Raw genomic sequence first — 23,988 nt, 5'->3', positions numbered from 1 at the left:
TGGTTACAACGATAACTCTTTTCCACCTGATCATTCCATACGATACCTCACGGACTACCGCTTTAGTCTACCTCGCCTTAGTACGGACCGAGCCTAGAGAAGTATAGCCTAACCCCGTGTAACAAACAGCCCTACAATGACTCCACTACTGATTATTGTACACGCTAGCATTTTCGCCACTAACCGCAACCACCTTCTAACGCGCAACCTTCATAATAAATCGCGCTCTGGGCATCGCTCAAGGTTGAGATTTGGCGCTTTAGCATAGAAATTGAAAGAAGGCTAAGCGCTTCTGTTGCTCCATGAGAAGCTCCCAAACAAACCAATCGTCTGAGAAACCAAGAGGAAGCCACAACTGATATAGCATGGACGGCGGCACAACATACTACAGTAAACTTCAGGAGACGCAAAGATCCTTACCTAGGATGGTCGCGAACAAACATCACTTCACCACGACCTTCGATTTCCCTGATCGCAATTTTCTTAACTCTGGAAACTCGATAGAAATAGGTCTAGGAACGGATAGATCGAACCAGTGAGACTTTCAAAAGTATAGACTTCTTGTCACTCTGATTTTCAAAAGGTCGGTGTTTTCAGACGGGAAGAGTCAAGGTAGCATGTTGAAAGTTGTACATCATATGATGTGATAGACTGACTCAAGCCCGCAGGTCACGTGACATCTTCTCGACTCAAAGGCAGATCGGCATAGTTTGTTGATCACTGATCAACGACGCCATTGCAACACATCCTCGGATATGACTACCTAACTCTCGGTAATCTGAACTACATAGATCTTCAAAGGTAGCGCTTGTTTCTTCGTCGGTCCCTGCCATCTTGTCAACCTACATATTCTGTTTCAGCTGACAACACAACGCGTCTTTTACCTCGGCACTGCCTTGGACACAATTCGACTAGAGATTACACACTTGTTGAGCCTCTGGTAGCGACAAACTAAAGCAACACGATGACCGCCATATTCTGACCAGCCGACACACTCGTGGTTGCGTTTCTCACGGTCGTCCGAAAACGATATTGCGCCATTCGAATTGGCAAGCTTGAAGTCCAATAACATTGCTGGAATGACACCTCGGCATGACAATTTCAAGACTCCCTCAACCCTACTCCAATCCGAGAGCGACAGGACTGTCGGTAACATCACTAGCACTTGGGACGTTCACAAGATTCTCCAAGCACACAAACAGGGCATGTTCCGTCGGAGTACCCGCTGGTTCGAAGATACTTTCAGGCATACGTCGACTAAAGTCGTATCGGAAGCTTCATCCTTTGCAGCGTGACAGTTGCGTCGCGGAAGAAGGGCCGGTTAGGCAAATGTCCAAAGTGCGATCATGGAACTTTCCGCACTCTGCGCACCTCAAACTCATTAAACCAACATAACAGGACCTGGACGCCCAAGACATCTAGAACTCGAATTCCTGGATGTACCTATACGCAAAACTGACCATAACTTGTGTGCAGTTGGGCACAATAAGGGCTCATGCAATGATTGTTGATCTTGAACTGAGTTGCGTCGAACCGCATGTATTGTGGAACCTTTCCGCACATGATACATCAATATCTCGATATTCGCACCTTGGACCAGCGGAAGATGCCCTGCCAATTCCAGATGGCACTGGATTTCGGCAAGTTGCTCAGCTGCAGGCCTTGGTTTGAGAGTCTGGGCCCACGCCACGTGCTCGTAGCGCACAGCGGACTTCCCGCTAAGTGTTTGCCCAGGCCCCAAAACTTCACTACGTATCCAATGCATCACAGCCACCTCCAGATTCCTACCATATTGATGGCTATGCACGCGGGGTATAGGCTCGGCGTGACTGTCGACAACGTGTTGACATGCGCCATCACGCTCTACCGGAGTGAACGCCGCCATACTGTCGGGCCCAGACAGCACTATCGCGGGTGTTTTTCTGCTTGAGGCTGCTTGAGGCTCCTTGGTATTCATACTGCTAACCGCTGTGGTAGGTCGTCTCCGGAGCTATGGGCTCAAGACTCCGTACCATGGTGAAATCGATAGGTAGTAGGCGAGATAGCTTAGAGAGCTTGTCAGTATCGGATGCAGACTGCTAAGGTTTGACGAGTCTGGGGTATGGTGAAGGCGACGCCGCAAGAATCTGGGGAAGGCGAGCCTATTAGTCTGGGGAAGCAGAAGTGTATATGAAGTCGAGTATCCGGCAGCTGCAAGTAGGTCCTCCTTCATCCTTCTCAATCAGAAAGTCATCTCTCTACCTCTTTTCTTTTTTCCACCTCGTGGGTTCCATCATCCCTCAATTGAGGTCCACATCTAGCCCCCTTTACCGGGTCTCAGAGGACTCCAACATCAGCCATGGCGTCTTTCGCTGAAGAGAAGGGTAACGTCACCACCTTGGAACGCATTGAGTCCGACACAACCGCCAGCGATGCCGCCATTACTCGCTTTACACCTGAGGAGCAGAAGAAGATCGTCCGCAAGGTTGATCTACGACTCATCCCAACACTCGGATGCATGTACTGTGTCTCGCTCATGGATCGGACCAACCTTGGTGTCGCCATGGTCGCAGGCATGGGTGTCGATTTGAAGCTTACTGGCGAGAGATACAGCATCATCGTCTTGCTCTTCTTCATCACTTACGTCGCACTCCAGCCACCGGCTACAGTTGTGCTAAGGAAGTTGGGTCCAAGACTCTTCCTCCCTGCTATCGTCATCATCTGGGGAGCAGTAATGATCGGCTTTGGTTTCGTCAAGGAATGGCACACACTGATCCCTCTTCGCCTCCTTCTCGGTATCTTTGAAGCCGGTTTTTTCCCAGGTTCTGCATACCTCCTCTCATGCTGGTACAAGCGATTCGAGCTCCAGAAGCGCAACACTGTCTTCTTCCTCATTGGCATGCTGTCTTCTGCCTTCTCAGGTATTCTCGGCTACCTCTTCTCTCTGCTCAGCGGCCACGGCGTCCAAGCAGCATACTGGCTTGGTCCGCACTACGGACCCACCAAGAAGGCACCCCTTACACCTGTCAGCTACGGACCAGGTCTCTCCGGATGGCGATGGATCTTCATTATGCAGGGCGTCATCACTGTATTGATTGGCATTGTAGGATGGTACTTCATCGTCGACTTCCCCGAACTGGCTGCCAAGCCCAGCAAGACCCAGAAGAAGTTCCTTAACCAGGATGAGGTTGACTTCATCGTTGCACGCATCGAAGAAGACCGCCACGACGTCGTCGCTGAGGCGTTCAACCTCAAGAGCTATCTTGCTGGAGCCATGGATCTCAAGGTCTGGGGCTTCGCATTCATCTTCATGTTCACGACGACTATCACCTACGCCATCGCCTACTTCCTTCCCATAATCCTGAAAGACGGTATGGGTTTCAGTCCCGCTGCCGCTAACTGTCTTATCGCACCACCTTACGTCTTCGCCGGTTTTGTCATGCTTGGTTTCGCCTGGGCAGGAGACAAGTACCACATTCGCAGTCCATGGGTCATCGCCAACGGTGTCCTCGCTCTCATCGGCCTACCCATGATCGGTTTCAGTACCAATGTAGGCGTCCGATACTTCGGTAAGTTCACCTCCCCCCAACAGTCCTTCTCGTTCACATCCATTAACATCTCTGATCAGGTGTCTTCCTCGCTACCGCCGCTGCAAACGCAAACGTTCCCTGCATCCTCACCTGGCAAGCAAACAACATCCGTGGACAATGGAAGCGTGCTCTCTGCAGCGCTACTCTGGTCGGTGCAGGAGGCGTTGGTGGTATCATTGGCGGCACTGTCTTCAGGACTCAAGACGCACCGTCCTATGTACCTGGTATTGTTGCGTGCATGATTGCTTCGGGCATGATTATCATCATCTCGCTGTTGCTGAACTTGAAGTTCTGGATGGCCAACAAGCGGGCTGCGAACGGCGGCAAGATTATCGAGGGGCTTGAGGGATTCAGATATACCTTGTAGACGGGTGTCTACTGATGATGAGAATGAGTAATGAATAATTATGTGCTTACTTCACCTTGATCTTTTTGACCACCTCATTCGGGAGAATCCACAGCGATGAACAACAAATGTCAGATGAAACCGTCGCTGACGAATCTAGGTATCGGGATAAAGTTTATGGCGCTCCGAGGAGATGACGCGTTGAGACGTTTGACGCGCTCGCAACACTGAGAAAAACTTCATCTTTCTTTTCCCTAGGTCGAGACAGCACTATGTCTGCCCCGCGGAACAATCCCCATCATGAGATGCCCCTGAGCCAAGTAAATTGTCTCCAAGTTGAGACCCAATGTTCTGGGTCTTGGGTGAGCGATCCACATATACGTTGCATGGAAGCCTTGCCCACCCACGCGCACATCAGCGCGCGTCACGACCACTGTTCGTCCGCGAAGTGTACCCGACGGTCTTCGGCCCTACGTCTTGAAATCTCAGCCGCACATACCAGATGAGGACTGTATATCTTATCGCGACAAAGCAAACTCGCTATCCTGACTCCCATCCCGAAAGCCACACCCAGACTCATTGGAGGAACAATTCTTTGCCCTTGTCCGGACGAGTGCGAGAGCGAGCTGAATAACCGCCAACCGCCCCTGGAGTTGTTATCACATCTACCGAAAGCCAGGAACTGAGTTACCAAGCTTTTGGCGCGCCACTTTTTCGCCGCTAATCGTAGAGCTTAGCCCACTTGGTCCCTGATCCGACGCCCAGAACACTGGATGGACCGACCCAACCCCAAAACGCTGGTTCTTCGCGCTTATCTAGGAAATGCTGGATCATTTTACGATGACCTCGTGGTCTGGCATGGGTACTTGGCTACTTCTCCAGAAAGATTTTCATATCCACGGCACCCTGGTTCTTAGAGCTCCAGAGGCCGATGCTGGAGTGGGTCGTACAACACACCACCTACACAATCGACGCTAGGATGACACCTGCACTCCCGACACCAATCCTGTCTGCTCTTGAGCACCGCCTCGGCTCATCTCTTGAGTCTCGCCTTCAACATCGTCAGATGTGCGGCCCTGTCAGCATGGTGAAATTGGCCGAACCGTCACCGAACGCAAGCCACTTCGCGCTAGCACGCGTGGAAATTCGTTAAGCAACGGGCGACACTTCTAAGATTATTCCTGAACGCCATGCAGGAACGCGCCTAGCCTACCACAGTTGAAATGCCATCCTGCTTTCGTTCCTGCATTCTATACCCGTTAGCAGACGCCGTTCCAATCTAAAGTCGGCATCATCAATATTTACACAGCAACTAGGCTTCAATCTTCGGAAAATTAGCAGCGATGGTCTGTCGATCGACACGGCTTGCCACCGTGAGCATCTCATACTGCAGTGGATATCGATTGTGGCTTTCCTCCCTGGTATCTTTGGAGAGACCCACCGGCTATCTACCCTGTCCGATATACGACTCGGGCGACAAGCGTAGAAAACGGATTTACCGAAGTGTCAGAATGTAAACGGGATCCAGACCACGTTGTCGTGGTATACCCGATTTGGAGTCAGCCCCGTGAACCCATGGTGAGGATCTTGAGCTTAAGTATCGTCAACTACCATGCACTTCCAATCTTCATCGATCGCTTCCCGTCTTCGTCGGTTGATCGTCATTCGCTATGCGTTCATTCGCTGTTGCTGCCCTGTTTGGGTTTGCAGCTGCTCAGAGTAGTGCCTTGAATGCCACTTTGAGTACCACGCGTCTTTCTTCTGCGTCTTCAACCCCCCTCACGACTACATCGGCTACTGCTTCAGGTTCGAAATCATGCATCACTGTCGCTACGGATGGATCTGGAGATTATACCGCCATCAATGTAGCTGTTAAAGCAGCTCAGGACAGCGGCATCGCCACCGTCTCCGTTCTGCCCGGTACCTACTCCGAGGCCGTCACTGTTCAAGGGCAAGCTACTGTAACGATCGCCGGGCCCACACCCACAGGTGCTGATGATTGGTCTGAGAACAAGGTTACTATCGCTGCCACTGACACTCCTTTCAAGATCGGCACCGACAAGATCAAAGGCGTCACTGTCCGTAACATCAACATCGTTAACTCTGCCGCGGTATCTGCAGGAACCAATGCAGTTGTTCTCAACCTCAGGGGAGGCAATGTCGCTTTCTACGGTTGCTCAGTCGTTTCGCCTGGTGGCACTGCCATCTCTGCCTCCTATGGAACCGCCTTCTTCGCCAATTCATACATTGAGGGCTCGAACTATCTCTTCTACAACTACCCAACCATCTACGTCTACAAATCTACAGTCGTGCCACTTAGTTCGAGTGCCCTCATCGTATACAACAAGGGTGGACAGCCTACTGGTGGCGACTTCGCCAACTCTACGGTTGTCTTCGATTCGAGCTCCATCCAGCAGAAATCTGGATACACCAACAACAATGTGTGGCTCGCAGCTCCTAACGGTCCCGGTGCTGTGACGATTTACAGAAACACCGCTATAGGAAGCTTGGTCGCTCCTGCTGGTATTCACCCCTCGGCAGCTACTACTCCATCCTTCTTCGGCGAATTTGCTACAACTGGTGCGGGGTCTTACAGCAAGAATGCTGCTTCTCGTCCAAACTACGATGTTCCCCTCTCGGCTGAACAGGTCTCTCAGTTCACCATCGACAAGGTCTTTGGTAGCGCATTCTACCCTTACGCTAGCTCTTCGCTCACATGGATTGACCAAGATGTTGTGGCATCCTTGAAAGCATCAGACGATGCCCAGCTTGCATCCGCTTCGTCTGTGGCGTCGGTCGCTTCGTCTACCGTGTCCTCATCAGCATCATCGTCGGCGTCGTTGTCCATCTCCGCCATCTCCAGCCTCCTTTCGAACGCTACTGCTACCGCATCAATGACATCTAGCGCAACTCCAGCAGCATCGACTTGCTCCATCACAGCAGCGTCTCCGACACTTATAGTTTCTAAGACGCCAGGACCCTGCGAGTTCTCGAACGTTACATCTGCTGTCAATGCTTTGCCTAATGACGGTAATCCATACACCATTAAGATTGGTGCGGGTACATACGTCGAGCAGCTTTCGATCACCCGCAAGGGAAAGGTCACCCTCCGAGGCTTCACCGATTTCACGAACGATTATACACAGAACAAGGTTCGCATTGAGTTTTCCCGTGGTGAACTCACCAGTGCTGGAAAGAACGAGCAAACACCTGTCATATTTTCCAAGCCTAGTGGCGATTCTGGCATGGCTCTCTACAACATCGATTTTGTCAACACGTACCCGCAGACCACCAACACCGCTGCGCTAGCTGCGGACTTCTACGGCGCTAATATCGCCGCGTATGGCTGTTCATTCGTCGGTTTCCAGGATACGCTACTCGCCAACAAGGGTACCCAAGTTTTCAGCAACTGCTACGTTGAGGGAAGTGTCGATTTCATCTGGGGGTTTTCTACTGCGTACTTCCATCAGTGCATGATCGTCAGTAACACACCTGGTGCTTACGTTGCTGCAAACTCCAGGGCTACTGCAGATGCTCCTGGTGGCTACGTGTTCGATTCCTCTGTCATCACCTACAGTTCTACCTATGGCAACAACTTTGGATTGTCCTATCTCGGCAGACCCTACAGCCAGTTTTCCATCGCCGTCTACATGAACTCGTACATTGATAAGCACATATCCGCCGCTGGATGGGCCGTATGGCAGACAAACAACCCTCAGACTTCTGGAGTCACATTCGGCGAATACAACAACACTGGACCTGGTAGTTGGTCGGATACTACTCAGCGCGCCAGCTTTGCGACCAAGTTGACAGCATCTCAAGCGGCAAAGTACGAGCTTGCTGCATGGATCGGTAGCACGGCGTGGCTGGATATGGATGCGTACAATGCGATCCCTTCGTACAGCCTTACGAGTCCTACGGCTACCTCGCCATCGCCATCTCCGTCACCCTCGGCTAATGGTACCGTATCCGGGCCAACAACTACTGCCACCATCAATGCTCATCCTGACAGCGGTACCCTGCCACCACTGGGTGCTGTGATCGTCTCTAAAGATGGTAGTAATAACGCTGCGTACACGAACATCACTGCAGCTCTTGCCTCGCTCCCTCAAGATAAGACCAATCAGACCATCTTCATATACCCTGGTACCTACAACGAGCAGATCCCGTCTGTCAACCGCCCTGGTGCTGTTAGGATCATTGGATATACTACTGGCAATCCTGGCCAAGCTTACAAGGACAATCAAGTTACGATCTCTTTTGCTCGTGGTCTTTCTGTGTCGCCGCTACCTGTAGGCCACTCCAACGCGGAGACTGCTGTATTTGCCACAGCGTCAAGCCGGATCAGCATGTACAACGTCAACATGATCAACACGGATAACCTTGATGGCTCCGAGCCTTCATACGTCACGCTCGCGGGCTCGATCTACGGAAACGACATCGCCTTCTACGCCTGTTCATTTGATGGCTGGCAAGACACTCTCCTGAACGGTGCGACAGCTGGCTACCAGTACTACGAGTCGTGCTATATTGGTGGTGCCATTGACTTCATCTGGGGCTACTCTAAAGCATACTTCAAGGGATGCACGATTGGAGCTAAGCGCAAATCGTCGGCGATTACGGCGCATAGCAGGAAATCGAGCACCGAAATAGGTGGCTACATCTTTGACCAATGCTTGTTCACTGCAGCTCCCAACGCAGTTGACGACCTTACGAACAAGGTCTACCTCGGCCGACCTTACTCCGCGTACGCTCTTGTTGTTGTCAAGAATTCCTACATCGACGCTACCATCATTCCTGCCGCATGGAAGATCTGGTCTGCAACCGACCCACGTACCGATCACATCACCTTCGCCGAATTCAACAACTCTGGTCCCTCAAACTGGGAGCAAAATGCTGCTGCTCGTGAGTCGTTTGGTTACGCTACGTTGCTTACTTCAGACACCTACTCCTTGTCATCGGTGATGGACTCAACCGAATGGATCGACATGACTTACTTCAACTCCATTGTCACCCCGCAGCCTTCAGCGCCCGTTGTCATTCCTCCAGGACCCATCAATGTCAACGGCACCTCGGTTTTCAATGGCACGACCCCGCCAGCTGACGCCCTTATCGTTTCTAAGACGCCTATTGATGGTGTTGTTACCTACGACACTATTCAGGGTGCTCTCAACGCAGCGCCGACCACGAGCAAGACGAATGCTACCATCTTCATCTACCCCGGTGTTTACGAGGAGCAGCTTATCATTGCAAAGTCTGGTCATACCATCTTCCGCGGATACTCGGATGCGACCGATGACTACTCCAAGAATCAGGTCACTATCCAGTTCAGCCGCGGCATCGATACACAAGGTACTTCTGGTAGCAACACTGACGGAGCGACTGTCTACGCCAAGGGCAACTACTTCCATGGTTTCAACATCAACTTCCGTAACAACAATGGCACGCAGCAGAACATTGCCTCGCTTGGTTTTGCTGTCCAAAGTAGCAAGTTTGCTGCGCTGTATGGATGTCAGATCTACGGTAACCAAGACACCCTCAGTGTCTCTGGTAACCTCTTCACATTCAAGACGTACATTGAGGGTAACGTCGACTTCATCTATGGCTCTGGATCCGCGTACTTCTTGGACTCAACCATCGCCTCTAACGAGGATGGGATCAGCATCACGGCCCACAAGCGTACCACCAACACGACGGCTGCTGGTTTCGTGTTTGATCAATCGAGGATTGTACCAGCTCCTGGTTCTGGGTCTTTCAGCAGCGTCAGCCTCGGCCGCCCATGGAATAGCTTTTCGCGCGTTGCTTATGTCGCATGTTACCTTGACGCCATGATCAGCCCTGCTGGGTGGGCGCAATGGTCAAAGAGCAACCCCCAGACGGACGGCGTCACTTACGGAGAATACCATAACACCGGTCCCGGTTCCGCAATCTGTAAGCGTGCCAGCTTCAGCCAGCAGCTTTCAGACACCGATGTCGCTCAGTTTCAACTTGCGTCGTTCTTCCCATCGACTGCCTTCATCGATTTCCGATACGTTGATACCCAGCCTTTCACGGTTGGAATGGGCTCGCCGCAAGTCTGTAGCACTGCATCTTCGTCTCTCGTCTCTTCTTCTACCGCATCTTCTACTGCGTCGCTGTCGACTATCAGTCTCACATCTTCAAGTAGCTTACCGATCGTCACTGCGTACACCACAACTACGGTGATCGCAAAGCTCACCGCAAGCGCGGTTGTTACCGCCCCTGAGGTCACCTCGACTACTGTCGTGAAGAGCACAGAAACTCTCTCGATCAGTGCTATCGATGTGCTGAAGACTAGCACGTTGAAGGTGACTGCCACTACTTCCATCGTGTCTCCTGACGTTACCTCTACTTCTACATCGGTAGTAACTGAAGACGTTGGTCTAACAATCACACCGGAGCCTGTCACCAAGACTAGTGTTATCAAGGGTACCGTGACCGAAGCTGGAGTAACTACCAAGGGAGCCACAACTTCAACAGTCAAGGGTACTACAACTGTCACTGTCCTGTACACGTCCTCACCCAAGCCGACGTCAGTCACTATCAGCCAGGGATCCACGGTCTTTATCACAAGCTCCAAGACCCAGAAGGCGGCCTCCACGACCATCAAGACTACCATCTCTATTGAGCCAAGCACCACCAAGACAACTACTGTGCAGCCCAAGAGCTCAGTCACTGTTAGCAGCATCTCGATCAAGACAACTACCAAGAAGTCGACTACCACTTTGTCTTGCGTTCCTACTGGCAGCGCTCAGAACCTGGTCCGCCGAGGCGCCGTCATCCCCCGTGCCGTGGCTAGCACCACTACGCTCACCATCAGTACCACGGTCAGCAGCTACGTAGCAACAGCTACTGCAACTCAAGCAGGCTCGACTGCCCTAGTTACCGTATCTTCCATTGCCACTAAGACGACTTCTCTGAAGGCTAGCACCAGCACAATCACGGTTACTTCGGTGGTGAAGACCTCGACGATTGCGCAAGCAGGCTCCACCTACTATACAACTGTGCTGTCAACGGAGAAGGTGGGCAAGACGACGACCCTCAAGGCCTCGACGAGCACACTCTACTCAACTGAGCTCGTCACGAAGACAGTACTCTCTACTGTCACAGAACCAGCAGTTACCATTAGCTCTCTCAAGACGGCTTCGAAGACATCGACCATACTCGCGGCGCAAGAAACAGTCTATGTTACCAAGTCGAGCGATGTGACGTCCAAGACGACAATCACGCTACCGGTCTCTACGAGCACCAAGTTCGAGACGGTGACCTTGGGTGGAGGAGTGAAGACGGAGACTGTTAGTGGAACACCCAAGACGAAGACGGTAGTCGTGAAGAGCACGGCGACTGTGCTCAGTTGGGCGACGAAGACAGCCAAGGGTGCGGGGGCTTGCACAGCTTCGTAGTTGGAGCCGATGAGGGAAATTTGATTCTTGTACATATGTAGTGTTTAATGCCTAATGAAGCGATGGTTGAGTTTGAGAGGTGCGAAGAGAAGTGAGCTTTGTCGTGATGAGTAATCGGGCCCGGTGGTTGGGCGAAGCGGGCTAGTGCAAGCGAGGGGCGTCGAGGCGGGAGCGTCAGCCTTGTGCAGGCCGGGCCAGGGCCACGTTAGAGGTGCGTCATGGCAACAAAAGCCGCCGGAGTCGTCTCCTGCGACGGCGCGTGGGATGGCGGGGCGGGGGCCCAGCTCAACAGCTATGGATTTTACGCTTGTGCCCCTCGTTTGCGCATCCGCTCCCTTGGGCTATCTATCACAATCAACATCCAAGCTCTTTCCCATTGCACTCTACGCTTTTTTCCGACGTGTACACCGCTTACTGAGCAACGTCGCGAGCCATTGGCAGACAGCACAGCGGGCTTGCATCACTACACTATCTCGGTAAGCCGATGTCCCCCCATAGCACTTCCAAAAGCAACCTGGGCGGGTGGAGAAGCAAATATCGTATACAAAAGTGGGATTGACCGCTGTGCATGACCATTGAGCTGTTTCGTTTCGGTCTAGCCAGCCCACAAGGCTCCTCGGTCATTCAGAGACTAACACTCTACGTCAGGGTCCCCACCTCTTGTCCTGAACTCTCGTTCTCAGAAACACCGCCGTCTCTTTCGCGATAACACCAACAACCTCACCTAAACCACCCTCACAACCGCAATTATGGTGCTACTAGGCGCAAGGAAACCGCCCTCCCGCAGGGGTATGCTCGAGTCTTGTCATCGCACGCAAGGACAGATGGGATAACATTGTGCTAGGCTCCATGGCGGACATGCCCAAGGATCTGAAGGAGCAGATTGACAAGCTGGAAGACATGTTTGTCGTTCCCACAGACAAGCTCAAGAAGATTTCGGACCACTTCGTCGGCGAACTCGAGAAGGGCTTGTCGGAACAGGGCGGAAGCATTGTGAGTTGCAGCTCGCTATGCCCTCTCTCAGAAACGCGCTGACCCCCCATAGCCCATGATTCCCACCTGGTGTATGGCCTTCCCCGATGGCAACGAAACCGGCAGCTACCTCGCCCTCGACATGGGCGGTACCAACCTGCGTGTCTGCGAGGTTACCCTGACAGAAGAGAAGGGCGAGTTCGAGATCATACAATCAAAGTACCGCATGCCCGAAGAGTTGAAGACCGGAACCGCCGACGAGCTCTGGGGCTACGTCGCCGACTGTCTTCAGCAGTTCATCGAATACCACCACGAAAACGAGCAGCTCGACCATCTGCCCCTCGGTTTCACCTTTTCATACCCCGTCTCGCAAGACGCTATCGACCACGGAGTTCTCCAGCGGTGGACCAAGGGCTTCGATGTAGCCGGCATGGAGGGTGTTGACGTCGTACCAGGCTTCAAGGCCGCTCTCGAAGAGCGTGGTGTACCCATCAAGCTTGCCGCTCTGGTCAACGACACGACCGGTACCATGATCGCTTCCGCCTACACCAACACGAGCATCAAGATTGGCTGCATTTTCGGTACCGGTTGCAACGCCGCCTACATGGAGGAGTGTGGCGCCATCCCCAAGTTGAAGCACATGAACCTTGACCCCAAGCTGCCCATGGCCATCAACTGCGAGTGGGGAGCCTTTGACAACGAGCACCAGGTCCTCCCAAGGACAAAGTATGATGTCATTGTTGACAAGGAGTCACCACGACCTGGTCAGCAATCTTTCGAGAAGATGGTCGCTGGTTTGTACCTTGGCGAGATCTTCCGTTTGGTTCTACAGGATCTACACAAGGGTAACGAATGCCACATGTTCGAAGGCCAAAACGCTAGCAAGCTCGACAAGCCTTACTCGCTTGACGCAGGTTTCCTGTCTTCAATTGAGGAGGACAGATTCGAGAACTTGCAAGACACACACGATCTCTTCCAGGAGAAGCTCGGCCTCGATTGCACCAAGCCCGAACTCGAGCTCATCCGCCGCCTCGCCGAACTCATCGGTACGCGTGCTGCCCGTCTTACCGCATGCGGTGTCTCTGCCATCTGCAAGCACAAGAAGTGGGATGAAGTTCACGTCGGTGCTGATGGCTCTGTCTTCACAAAGTACCCACACTTCAAGGTCCGCCAAGCCCAGGCGCTCAAGGAGATTATGGGCTGGCCGAACAAGTACGGCAAGGGCAAGGGCGACCCTGTCGAGGTCCTCCCCGCTGAGGACGGCTCTGGTGTTGGTGCCGCCCTCATCGCCGCGCTTACTGTTAAGCGCGTGCAGCAGGGTCAGTTGGCTGGAATCAGAGACGCCGACACTCTTTTGTCCATGGTCCCAAAGAAGAAGTAGATGCCTGACGACAAGGGCAACTAGATATAACGCTTGACGTATGATTGAACGATAGAATGTATATACGAATGTCCTTCACCCAACGAATCATCTATCCCAAGGGAAGTGGAAGTGAACAATGTCTTTCGATACAGCGACAACATCATGAGGCATTCCCAGCGTTTGAGACATCGGACATCCCATCGATATCATAGCAAGGCATTCACTACGTCAGAGTGGGTCTAGATCTTGTACAAACGTGCACAGAGCCGAGGCAAAAGGTAAGCACACTCTGTCACGCTCCAAAGACCCAAGCACGTCGTCGCTGAAGCTCTACAACATTACTTCAAAAAGGCAAAAACATACAACAGCGGGAATTCGCTAGTGGTCACCCACCTAACTACTAATCCGCCGGTACACTGCTTGTATATGGCTGAGCGGACGGGAAGCCTAGCTTTCACTCATGCGACTGTCACAAAGTCCGTTAATTTTCCTGTATTCGGTATCCCCCTTTTCTGTTTGCGGTAAGCCTCTTTTCTGTATACAGACTATTAACACACATTCTAGTATTGGTGGCTTGCTCCGTGCGTTAGGGCGTAAGCGCTACTGTTAAAGCAGCGCTCTGGCGCTTAAGATTTTTGGACCCCGAACATGGAGTTGAGACAATCCCTGCAAGAACAAGATCAAGATCAAGGAGGCGCATACGTAGCTGAGTCGACTCTCTGTGTGCAGATGTACAGCTGGTGCAAGATTGTTAGAAGTCTGGATGAATAACACTCACTTCCCTCTGTCTATCGCGAGTCACGCGTAAGCTTGGCTCCATCGATACATGTCTCCGGTATTATCGTCACTCTTCATGCTGGTTTGATCCGCTTCCCCGTGGAGGTGGCAACAAGAACTGGTGAACACACCCTAGAGTTACAGGAGTAGGTTACCTGTTCGTAGTACTTGCGGCAGTGCTGATGAGAAGTCTGTTTCCCGAATTCTAAGTCTGTAAAGGTGCGGCAACGCCACACGACTGCAGCGCAAAGCATAACTACATATGTGAACAGAGAGAGAAGAGGAGACATACATCAAATACATGGATACAATGTGTACTACTCCAGATCTTGCCCCTAAGTCTGACTTCCCAGACCTCTCCTGTGCCTACGAATTCCAGCCATTGAAGGCGCAACTGCTCGAGGCTGACTTACATGATTTGTTCTCATTCATCTGGGCTCGCGATACTTATGGTTTCGATCATCCACGTTATCGCCTGCAAGTCGCTTTCAGTATTCTGTTGATCTTTCATTTGGGACTACATCCTAATGCTGCTCTCAAAGATGGACTCTATTACAAAGACACGAAGATCTTCCTTACCCGTCATGAAGATACTACTCGAGCCATGCTTGTCATCCGTCTGGATAACCAAGATGAGGATACGCGGCTATCTCGAAAGTGGAGCGGGTAATTATATAATAGTCTTTTGTGCTTCTAGTAAAGCTAACACTTCACAAAGAAGAACGATGGTCCTGATCGATGAGCCTACGAAACGCCACATGTGTCCCGTCACTTTGTTTCTTTCCATGGCTTTGGCAGATGGTGTCATCGACGGTGTGCATCAAATCAGTGATATAGAATTATTGTGTGCTGGTCGACAGTCTGGATGGCTACTTCTTAGTTACAAACAGGACGCATTACGTCTACCGGTACTTCGAAGAACTGGTAATAGAACCAGGGTAATCTCATCCTGTGGTATAAAGCCATCAATGCTTTACACCATGATACAAGCTCAGTTAGAACGAGCTGGTCATGGAGGGACCTTTGCGACTATACTTCGGGACATCAGGAATGCAACTCAGCGAGAAAAGCGGCGGAAGAGGGCAGCCGATTGCCTTGACGCCGAGACAGTCGTGGTCGGGCGTGGTCAAGCAAAACGCTTCTCAGCATTATTCGTCCCCGGAGTAGTCACGACCCAAGAGCCCAACACTTTTCACACACCCGCGAGCCTCAAATCGCCCTATCCCCTGCCGCATATCTTGGAGGTTCAACTCAAATATGATATCACTCGATCAGCGATAATATCTTATCTATACGGCTCATATGCCGTATACCACGCCATTCCCGACATACTGTGCCCTTTCATCAAAGCCGCCGAACCCGTCGCATATGAGCCGTATTATGCAGATGCGCTACCTAACGCATCAGGAGGCTGCCCGTGGTGTGATACGCAGCTAAAACGGTAAGCGCTGTGCCAGATTCATTTTCAACGAAGCTGATCTTGTCCAGAATTCCGATGAAAGCACATTTGCTAAAGTGTTCACAAAGGAACAAAAACCGCACCATGGAAGAAGAACTAACCCAGTTCCTGCAGGAAACACAATGGCGATGTTTGTGGGCTTCTTGCAGCAGTCCCGAAGTCCTCGACACTGTGGAAGTGGCAGCAAGCCATATGAGTAATCACGTCACCGCTGATGCGCTTTGCTGCCAATGGGGTCCCTGCAATCATAATGCAAGCAGCTTGGATGACTTTCACACACATCTTCTTGCCGAACATGGCGTCTTTACGCAAATGACGATACCAACACGCGCCAAATTCTGCATCCAGTGTGGAGTCTGGCTTTCTAGTGAGATAGATTGGCACAGACATGTAGTACAGCACTTTACAAATCCTGACATCATCTATGGATGTGTCACTGCGGAAGGCATTATAGCGGCACCTCGTCGGTGTCCATACTGCATGATACAGGGTCGTTTTGTACAGATGGAAAACGCGGGTCACTATGCTGAGCACATAGATGATCACATTAACAGACAGTACGATAAAGGCTGTAGGGAGTGTCCTCATTACTCCTGTACAGAACAGGATTTCAGCAAGAAGGGATTGAGAGACCATTTCAATACGACTCATGGAGTCGCACTTCCTTAGTCTCATGTATAGTAACAAGCGTGCACCAAACACATCCCCACATGTCAAAGCTCACGAGCTGCGTCGTCTTGAGCAGATCTGAAAATTTCAATGAAATCCTCTATTGAGACGCATTCGGACATGTGCTCCCACCACTTTTCCAAGCTATGTTCGGGGAAACTAGCAAGCCACGTGGAATACATATTTTGACTCCGTATCTATCTCTTAGCTTGACGTCTTTGTTGTAGCGCTCTTACTGCCTTTATAATACCACGATAAGCCGCAAGCCTGCATAACGTTGTCGTCTCGGGCATGACATACAGCGCTTAAGAACATGGCAGTGCAAGAGTGTGAGACCTACTAATACGCCGTCGTATGTATGGGATGCCCCTTGCGCTTTACCTTGCCAATCACTACTAAAGTTATCGCCTGCCTGTGCCCTCCCTTTGATGGTGACGTTGAGATATTGGTGGCTGAGCGCGACGCCGAAGCTCCGATAGCGGCCTAGCCAACGAGCAAGCACCTCATCAGTCAGTATCGATGCGCTCGAGGCTCTTAGCGTCCAGCAGTTAACGGTCACAGCTGCTCCTGCTCTATATGTCAGCGTCTACGCCTGCTCAGGAGTAGCGCGTTTCACCACTAATTATGTAACAGGAGGATATATATTCGTTCTCTACGATAGACTTACAGTAGAGGGACCTCGTTCGAAAGGAACTTTCTGTATAATCTAACTGTCTCTAGTGTAAGGACCAAAGCTGCAAGTTTAGTCATCGACACCACTCCAGCTGACATACTTCGACAAAGACTGAGGGCCTCAAGCCAGTATAAATAGCAGCGCTAGATCATATCATTTCATAACCGCTATGACAGACTTCTCATGAATCAAGTCGCGAACAATTGCTCCGCACTACCAAGATGTTAGAGGCAGGTTGGGCGACATTGGTAGTTTCACCCCTCTTCGACGCCATCGCCATCGGCGACTCTGACAAGAGACTCGTCGACGGAGTTAGAGGGGAGAACTAGTGTATGAAGATAAGGTTAATTGCTTTGTTCTTCGTAGCCACATTGCAATCTCTGCGAGCGGCAGTTCTTGCTTTCCTAGGAATTTCAAGTATTAGACTCCCAGTAATCTTCAATATCTCCAACGTCAGATATGGGGGTGGGATCACGAAGCTCTGGGAATGATTCCCGTATACAGTCTTTGAAGTCTTCCCGACCTCCCAGCCCCATTGCTTGCCATAAGCAAAATGCTACATGCCATCCCCCGTGCTTTCTTGGTTCGAACAAATCGAGCCGGGCAACGTCCAAAAATACTTCCTTGTCAGAGCGCTCATACCTCACCACAAGGTTGTCTTTCCATTGTGGAACCAGCTCACGGAAACCGTATACTTTGTCTTTCGGGTCCCTGCATCCGTGGTGTTGTGCGTATATCTCAATCACTTCATCGAGCATCGCGACATCACATCGCTCCGACAACTCTATGCTCATCCGATATTGAGCCTCTCCTCCCATATCCCAATCCACCACCTCCCTTCGTCGTCGGTGCCCGCGAATCGTCAGAATGGTGTAACATCCCCTCGTATGCGGTTTCAGCCTCTTATAAGTCGCTGTATCGAAGCCTTGCTCGAAGGAGCCCCAATCCAGGCTGAGTCCATAAATGTCGTCAAAATCAATGGATCTGTCTCCACAACAGACAACCACCACCTTTGCCAGGACGAGTTCTTGAACAATCCATACGCGGCGCCAGTAAGGCCGCATATACAAAGCACGAAGCCAATTGAATTCTTCATGCAATGTGTTATCGTCCAAATCGCTCCGTTCGGGTAAAGTGCCGGCTTTGTTCTCAAAGATGCGGTGGAATAGTTGCTGAAAGAAAGAAAGTCGTTCAGCAGCGTCAAAATCGGTTGGAAATGTGACTTCTTTCTTGCAATCCCGAAACTCCTGCAGAACATCAAAGATGCAGTTCATTCGACGATTTGCTTCTCCTAGCCAGGCATAGACTTTCGTGGCTCTGCTGTATATCTCCCCCATCATTGGCACTTGCTCTGACTTCTCGTTTTGATCATCTTGATTGATGCAGATAGCGTCGACCCAAAGAACTCTCGGTGCTTCTTTGGAACGCAAATACCTCAATGCGCATTCCAAATTTTTCGTTATAGGGTATAGTGTCCTGTCAAGAATCATAGACGAAGTATCATTGGTGTCTCCCCAGACGTATGATAAGGCTTCATAGGCGTGGTTAGCGCTAAGGGAAATGTGTTCAAGCTCGCCGTGAATGGGGTCGTTCAATAATCCTGGCTGAAGGGTTAGAAGACGGATTTGATCTTCAGTTAGGAGTTGATGAATTCCCTTGTCTGTTAAGAAATCCATGTTATGTCCCAGAAGAAGCTTCAGAGATGTTTTGGTTCTGGAACGTACGTGGAATTCCGGTCAAGGCAGATACCTGGTTCCATCTCGGGCGGGGTACGCCAAGAGATTCCGCCTGGATTTCGGGTGTTTAAGAGCGCTTGCCAAAAGCTCGCACGGCCACTCAGCCGCACAGCTACAAATTTACAGTCACAAAGCCACAAAGCTGTGAGCAGTGATAGATTACAGTCAGCCAGATGAACGGCTTGAATACATAAGCGCCGTAGCACATAGCAGAGCGGCGTAACAATCCACCCTTGTTTGTGGTGTATCTGATCGGTTAAAGTAAGGTCCGTCCCTGGGTGAAGAGACACACTGTGTCGCGAGACAGGTTCACGGTTCGGACGCACGGAGATGCGTCTTTTCGAACCTGCTAAGATATAGCTGACACACGATAGTTCTCTAGCTATTGTTCTCTAGGTCGACTTCCCTCCGAGACGGATCGCTGTGGTGTCAGCTAAGCTATTAGCTATTTCGTCAACGTCGTTAGTCAATTCTTGAGTAATTATCCCCTGTTCATTTGTGACGTTGGCTGCTCCTCAAGTATTCGGAGGTTCAAGGATCGAGCGCAATAGAGCAAGATAACATCTCCAGGGTTTGAGAGCTTTTTGACATCAGAGTGTGCATGCCGGCAGCCCCGTAGTGCGAAGCAGAAGATCTCTGGAAACAAGCCCGGGCTGGCGGAACGCGCTAGCATCGCTTAACGTGCATGAGCCTGCATTAGCGTTCTTATCGTCTGCTGTATTCTATCGTAAAGAATACGGCGCTATGCCAGTCCCGTATGCCTCTTAAAATAGGTGTAGCGCATGTTAATAGCTTTCTAAAAGCGCTTACGACCGCCCGGTTGTGCACGAGGATGCTCTGTTCCCTGCTTGAGTTTCAGGTCGCGATTAGGTAGGCGAAGATCGCGCGAACATAGCTTCTAGCACGATGCACATTAATAGCATTTCGTCATCCGCGTTAGAGCTGCTTGTTGGCGTCAGACTAATACCTCGCTTAAGATGTTCTGTGTTGTTCTTAACGCTATTGTCGCTGCATTGCGTTCCGAGCCCTACGATAGTTAGCGGCGCAGATTCTCTGTGGCCAGCGTGTCCTTGAACAAGCCAGCATTCGCTAGACAGACATCCTGATGTGCTCTTACAGCAAACGACGGTGCGTAACTCGCGCTTTTTACACTATCATGTCGCGTCTTTAGGCAATGACTGCTTCCCGGTTTGCAGCACGGTGGCTGTCGCGCGATCATGCGCTGTCAGCCTTGTCCAGCCAGCCTCACGTCACGGCGCAGGCGGGCTGCGCCTCCTGTCCTAGGTGCTGGAGATGCAGCCTGACCCAACAAGACAGTCAACCTCACCTCTACCTTAGCAAATCGTTACTTGGCATTCGAAACGACCTGATAGCTACGATCCCCTCGCCCTACGCGAGCGAGCCGCCGTGCGCCGTCGATTCCGTCAGCTTGCACCGAAGCGCTAAGACTCCTTCTACCGCTCGCACGTACGGACAGATACACAGCCCCGATGCGGTTGCTACACACTACAGACGATGGGAGACTTGGGTGGACTGAGGACTTGATCGGAGACAAGATTCCCCCATACGCGATCCTGTCGCACACTTGGAAGGAGGGGCAGGAGGTGACATTCGCCGATCTGAAAGATCTAGACAATGCAGTAGACGTCAACACACAACGCAAGGAAGGATATCGGAAGATCCGCTTCTGCGCGCAACAGGCTAAACGGGATGGTCTGGACTACTTCTGGGTCGACACCTGCTGCATCGATAAGGCAAACAACACGGAATTGTCGAGAGCGATCAACTCCATGTTCCGGTGGTACCGGAATGCCAAAAGATGTTATGTCTTCCTTTCAGACGTCGCGAGCGACACTTCAGAAAGCGATAGCAACTTGGCGTTGAAGCAGAGCAGGTGGTTTAAGCGGGGCTGGACGCTTCAGGAGCTTCTTGCTCCTCGCTCTGTTGAGTTCTTCTCTAAAGAGGGAGAGCGGCTAGGGGACAAGGAGTCGCTTCAGCACCTTATACACGAGGTTACAGACATACCTATCGAAGCTCTGTCCGGAAGCGACTTGTCCGAGTTCGACGTTGCCAAGCGTTTCTCGTGGGCAGCGGATCGACAGACAACAGAGGAAGAAGATGGAGCGTATTGTCTGTTCGGCATATTTGGTGTCCACCTACCGCTGATCTATGGCGAAGGCAAAGACAACGCCCTTGAACGGCTGAGAAGCGCGGCTATTCTGAAACATAAGGGCCGCAGTCAAGACCAAGAAGAGAAGCTTGGCAAGATACGCAGCTGGCTTTCGGCGCCTGACCCGTCTACCAACTACCACAAAGCGCACAAGCAGCGGCAGGCTAAGACAGGTCTCTGGCTGCTGGAAAGCGCAAAGTTCACAGACTGGAAGAAAAGAGCAGCGTCGCGACTGTGGCTGTACGGGATCCCAGGATGTGGAAAGACTATCCTGAGCTCTACTGTTGTTGAGAATCTGCTGCAATACTGCCATGATGACACTAGCATGGTGACAGCGTACTTCTACTTCGACTTCAACGACACACAGAAACAGGATCCAGAGCTGATGCTCCGCTCGTTGCTCTGCCAGCTCGTGCAGCGGTCGGTTGTGATACCGAAGGGCGTTGATGCGTTATTCTCATCTTGCGAGAACGGGCAACGGAAGCCATCGTCGCATGCGCTTTTACAAGTAACAAAGGAAGCGGCGCAAGAGTTCACGCACGTGTACGTCATTCTCGATGCTCTTGATGAGTGTACGCAGCGCTCGGAGCTGATGGACATGCTCGAAACGGTGGCCGGATGGCAACTGAACAACCTGCATCTACTCGTGACTAGCCGGAGAGAACGGGATATTGAGAGCTCCCTAGAGAGTTATGTTAGGAAAGAGGATGCTGTGTGTCTTCAGAGGGACGTAGTGGACCAAGACATACAGCGATACGTCCAACAAAGGCTGCGTGTCGACAGGGGCTTAGCGAAATGGAACAAGGACGCCGCTGTTAGGCAAGAGGTTGAGGCTGCACTAATGCACGGAGCTTGTGGGATGTACGTGCTTCTACCCAGTTCTTCACAGAGCTAGAGCTGACGATAGCGTAGGTTCCGATGGGCTGTGTGTCAGCTAGACACACTAGGAAAGTGTTGCAATCGAGCGATGCTGCGCAAATCACTTGCCACTCTGCCGCGGACGCTAGACCAGACATACGACCGCATTCTTACCGCGATAAGCGAGGAATATTCCGAGTATGCCATGCGCATTCTGCAGTGGCTGACGTTCTCTGCGCGGCCGCTATCCGTCGAAGAGGTCGCTGAAGTCGTCGCCATTGACATCACGCGCGACCCAGTGTTCGACCGTGATGAGGTGCTAGAAGATCCGCTAGAAGCGCTGAACATCTGCTCTAGTCTAGTCACTATCACAACGAACGAAGTGGACAGAAGATCGGGGTCTGCTCAACGGATCATTGCTCTGGCACACTACTCAGTGCAGGAGTACCTTGTGTCGGACAGAATCAGACAAGGGTCAGCAAAGCAGTACAGCATGCAAGAGACCAAATGTCAGAGTGCAATAACGAGAGGTTCTCTAAAGTACCTGATGCAGCTCCAGCAACCATTAGAAGAAGAGACTCTTCAGGAGTTTGCACTTGCAAGGTACTCAGCAGAGTTCTGGAGCAGCCATCTTCGAAAAACAGGAGACGAGATGGAGCAGATTAGTCAGTTAACTATTGGTTTGTTGGCCAGGGAAGAGCCTGCATATCTCAACTGGCTCCGGTTGCATGATCCGGACAGTCCTTGGAGGATATCAAATTTGGATGAAAGTCTTAATAGCATACCTATGCCGCTTTACTATGCAGCATTGTTAGGTTTTAGTAGAGTTACAAGACTGCTGCTCAACGCGGGCGCCAAGATTAACGCGCAGGGTGGACGCTACGGCAACGCACTGCAGGCAGCTTCACAAGGAGGCCACGAGCAGGTAGTCAAGACGCTGCTTAATGCGGGCGCCAAGGTCAACGCGCAGGGTGGAGGCTACGGCAACGCACTGCAGGCAGCTTCATACAGAGGCCACGAGCAGGTAGTTAAGACGCTGCTCAACGCAGGCGCCAAGGTCAACGCGCAGGGTAGAGGCTACGGTAACGCACTGCAGGCAGCTTCATACAAAGGCCACGAGCAGGTAGTCAAGATGCTGCTCTACAAGGGCGCCGACGTCAACGCGCAGGGTGGAGTCTTCGGCAACGCACTGCAGGTAGCTTCATACAAAGGCCACCAGCAGGTAGTCAAGACGCTGCTCGACGCAGGCGCTAAGGTTAACGCGCAAAGTAGAGACTACGGCAACGCACTATACGCAGCTTCATACGGAGGCTACGAGCAGGTAGTCAAGACGCTGCTCAACGCAGGCGCTAAGGTCAACGCGCAGGGTGGAGGCTACGGTAACGCACTGCAGGCAGCTTTAGAGGAAGGCCACGAGCAGGTAGTTAAAGCCCTGCTTGATCAGGGGGCCGACGTTAACGCGCAGGGTGGATACTACGGCAACGCACTGCAGGCAGCTTCATACAGAGGCTACGAGCAGGTAGTCAAGACGCTGCTTAACAAAGGTGCCAACGTTCACGCGCAGGGTAGAGTCTTCGGCAACGCACTGCAGGTAGCTTCATACAAAGGCCACGAGCAGGTAGTCAAGACGCTGCTCAACGCAGGCGCCAAGGTCAACGCGCAGGGTGGAGGCTACGGTAACGCACTGCAGGCAGCTTCATACAGAGGCCACGAGCAGGTAGTCAAGACGCTGCTCAACGCAGGCGCCAAGGTCAACGCGCAGGGTGGAGGCTACGGTAACGCACTATACGCAGCTTCAGAAGGAGGCCACGAGCAGATAGTCAAGACGCTGCTCGATGCGGGCGCCGAGGTCAACGCGCAGGGTGGATACTACGGCAACGCACTACAGGCAGCTTCAGAAGGAGGCCACGAGCAGGTAGTCAAGACGCTGCTTAATGCGGGCGCCAAGGTCAACGCGCAGGGTGGACACTACGGC

General features: G+C 51.8%; 4 protein-coding genes across 4 annotated transcripts; all 4 read left to right on the top strand.

Annotated features, from left to right (window-relative positions):
- Window positions 1-2,338: 2,338 nt before the first annotated feature.
- J4E82_011455 (uncharacterized protein) lies at window positions 2,339-3,936 on the top strand (the record flags this gene model as incomplete). Its single annotated transcript, XM_051737661.1, has 2 exons — window positions 2,339-3,548; window positions 3,608-3,936. The coding sequence occupies 2 exons, from the start codon at window positions 2,339-2,341 to the stop codon at window positions 3,934-3,936; spliced, it is 1,539 nt and encodes a 512-aa protein (XP_051582583.1).
- Window positions 3,937-5,585: 1,649 nt separating this feature from the next.
- Window positions 5,586-11,336, top strand: J4E82_011454 (uncharacterized protein; the record flags this gene model as incomplete). The annotated part of the gene is made up of 1 exon (XM_051737660.1): window positions 5,586-11,336. One exon carries the CDS (start codon window positions 5,586-5,588, stop codon window positions 11,334-11,336), a length of 5,751 nt encoding a protein of 1,916 aa, XP_051582582.1.
- Window positions 11,337-12,127: 791 nt separating this feature from the next.
- J4E82_011453 (uncharacterized protein) lies at window positions 12,128-13,689 on the top strand (the record flags this gene model as incomplete). The annotated part of the gene is made up of 3 exons (XM_051737659.1): window positions 12,128-12,135; window positions 12,161-12,329; window positions 12,382-13,689. 3 exons carry the CDS (start codon window positions 12,128-12,130, stop codon window positions 13,687-13,689), a joined length of 1,485 nt encoding a protein of 494 aa, XP_051582581.1.
- A 6,786-nt stretch (window positions 13,690-20,475) lies between these two features.
- On the top strand, window positions 20,476-23,974 carry J4E82_011452 (uncharacterized protein; the record flags this gene model as incomplete). The annotated part of the gene is made up of 2 exons (XM_051737658.1): window positions 20,476-22,016; window positions 22,068-23,974. Coding segments are annotated over 2 exons (3,448 nt in total), but the record flags the coding sequence as incomplete, so codon positions are not given.
- Window positions 23,975-23,988: the final 14 nt, after the last annotated feature.

The sequence above is a fragment of the Alternaria postmessia genome, assembly GCF_024291825.1.
Source record: "Alternaria postmessia strain BMP 2775 chromosome Unknown scaffold_205, whole genome shotgun sequence".
Lineage (NCBI taxonomy): Eukaryota > Fungi > Ascomycota > Dothideomycetes > Pleosporales > Pleosporaceae > Alternaria > Alternaria postmessia.
Note: the sequence above shows the minus strand (reverse complement) of the source record. Positions and strands in the feature narration are given on the sequence as shown.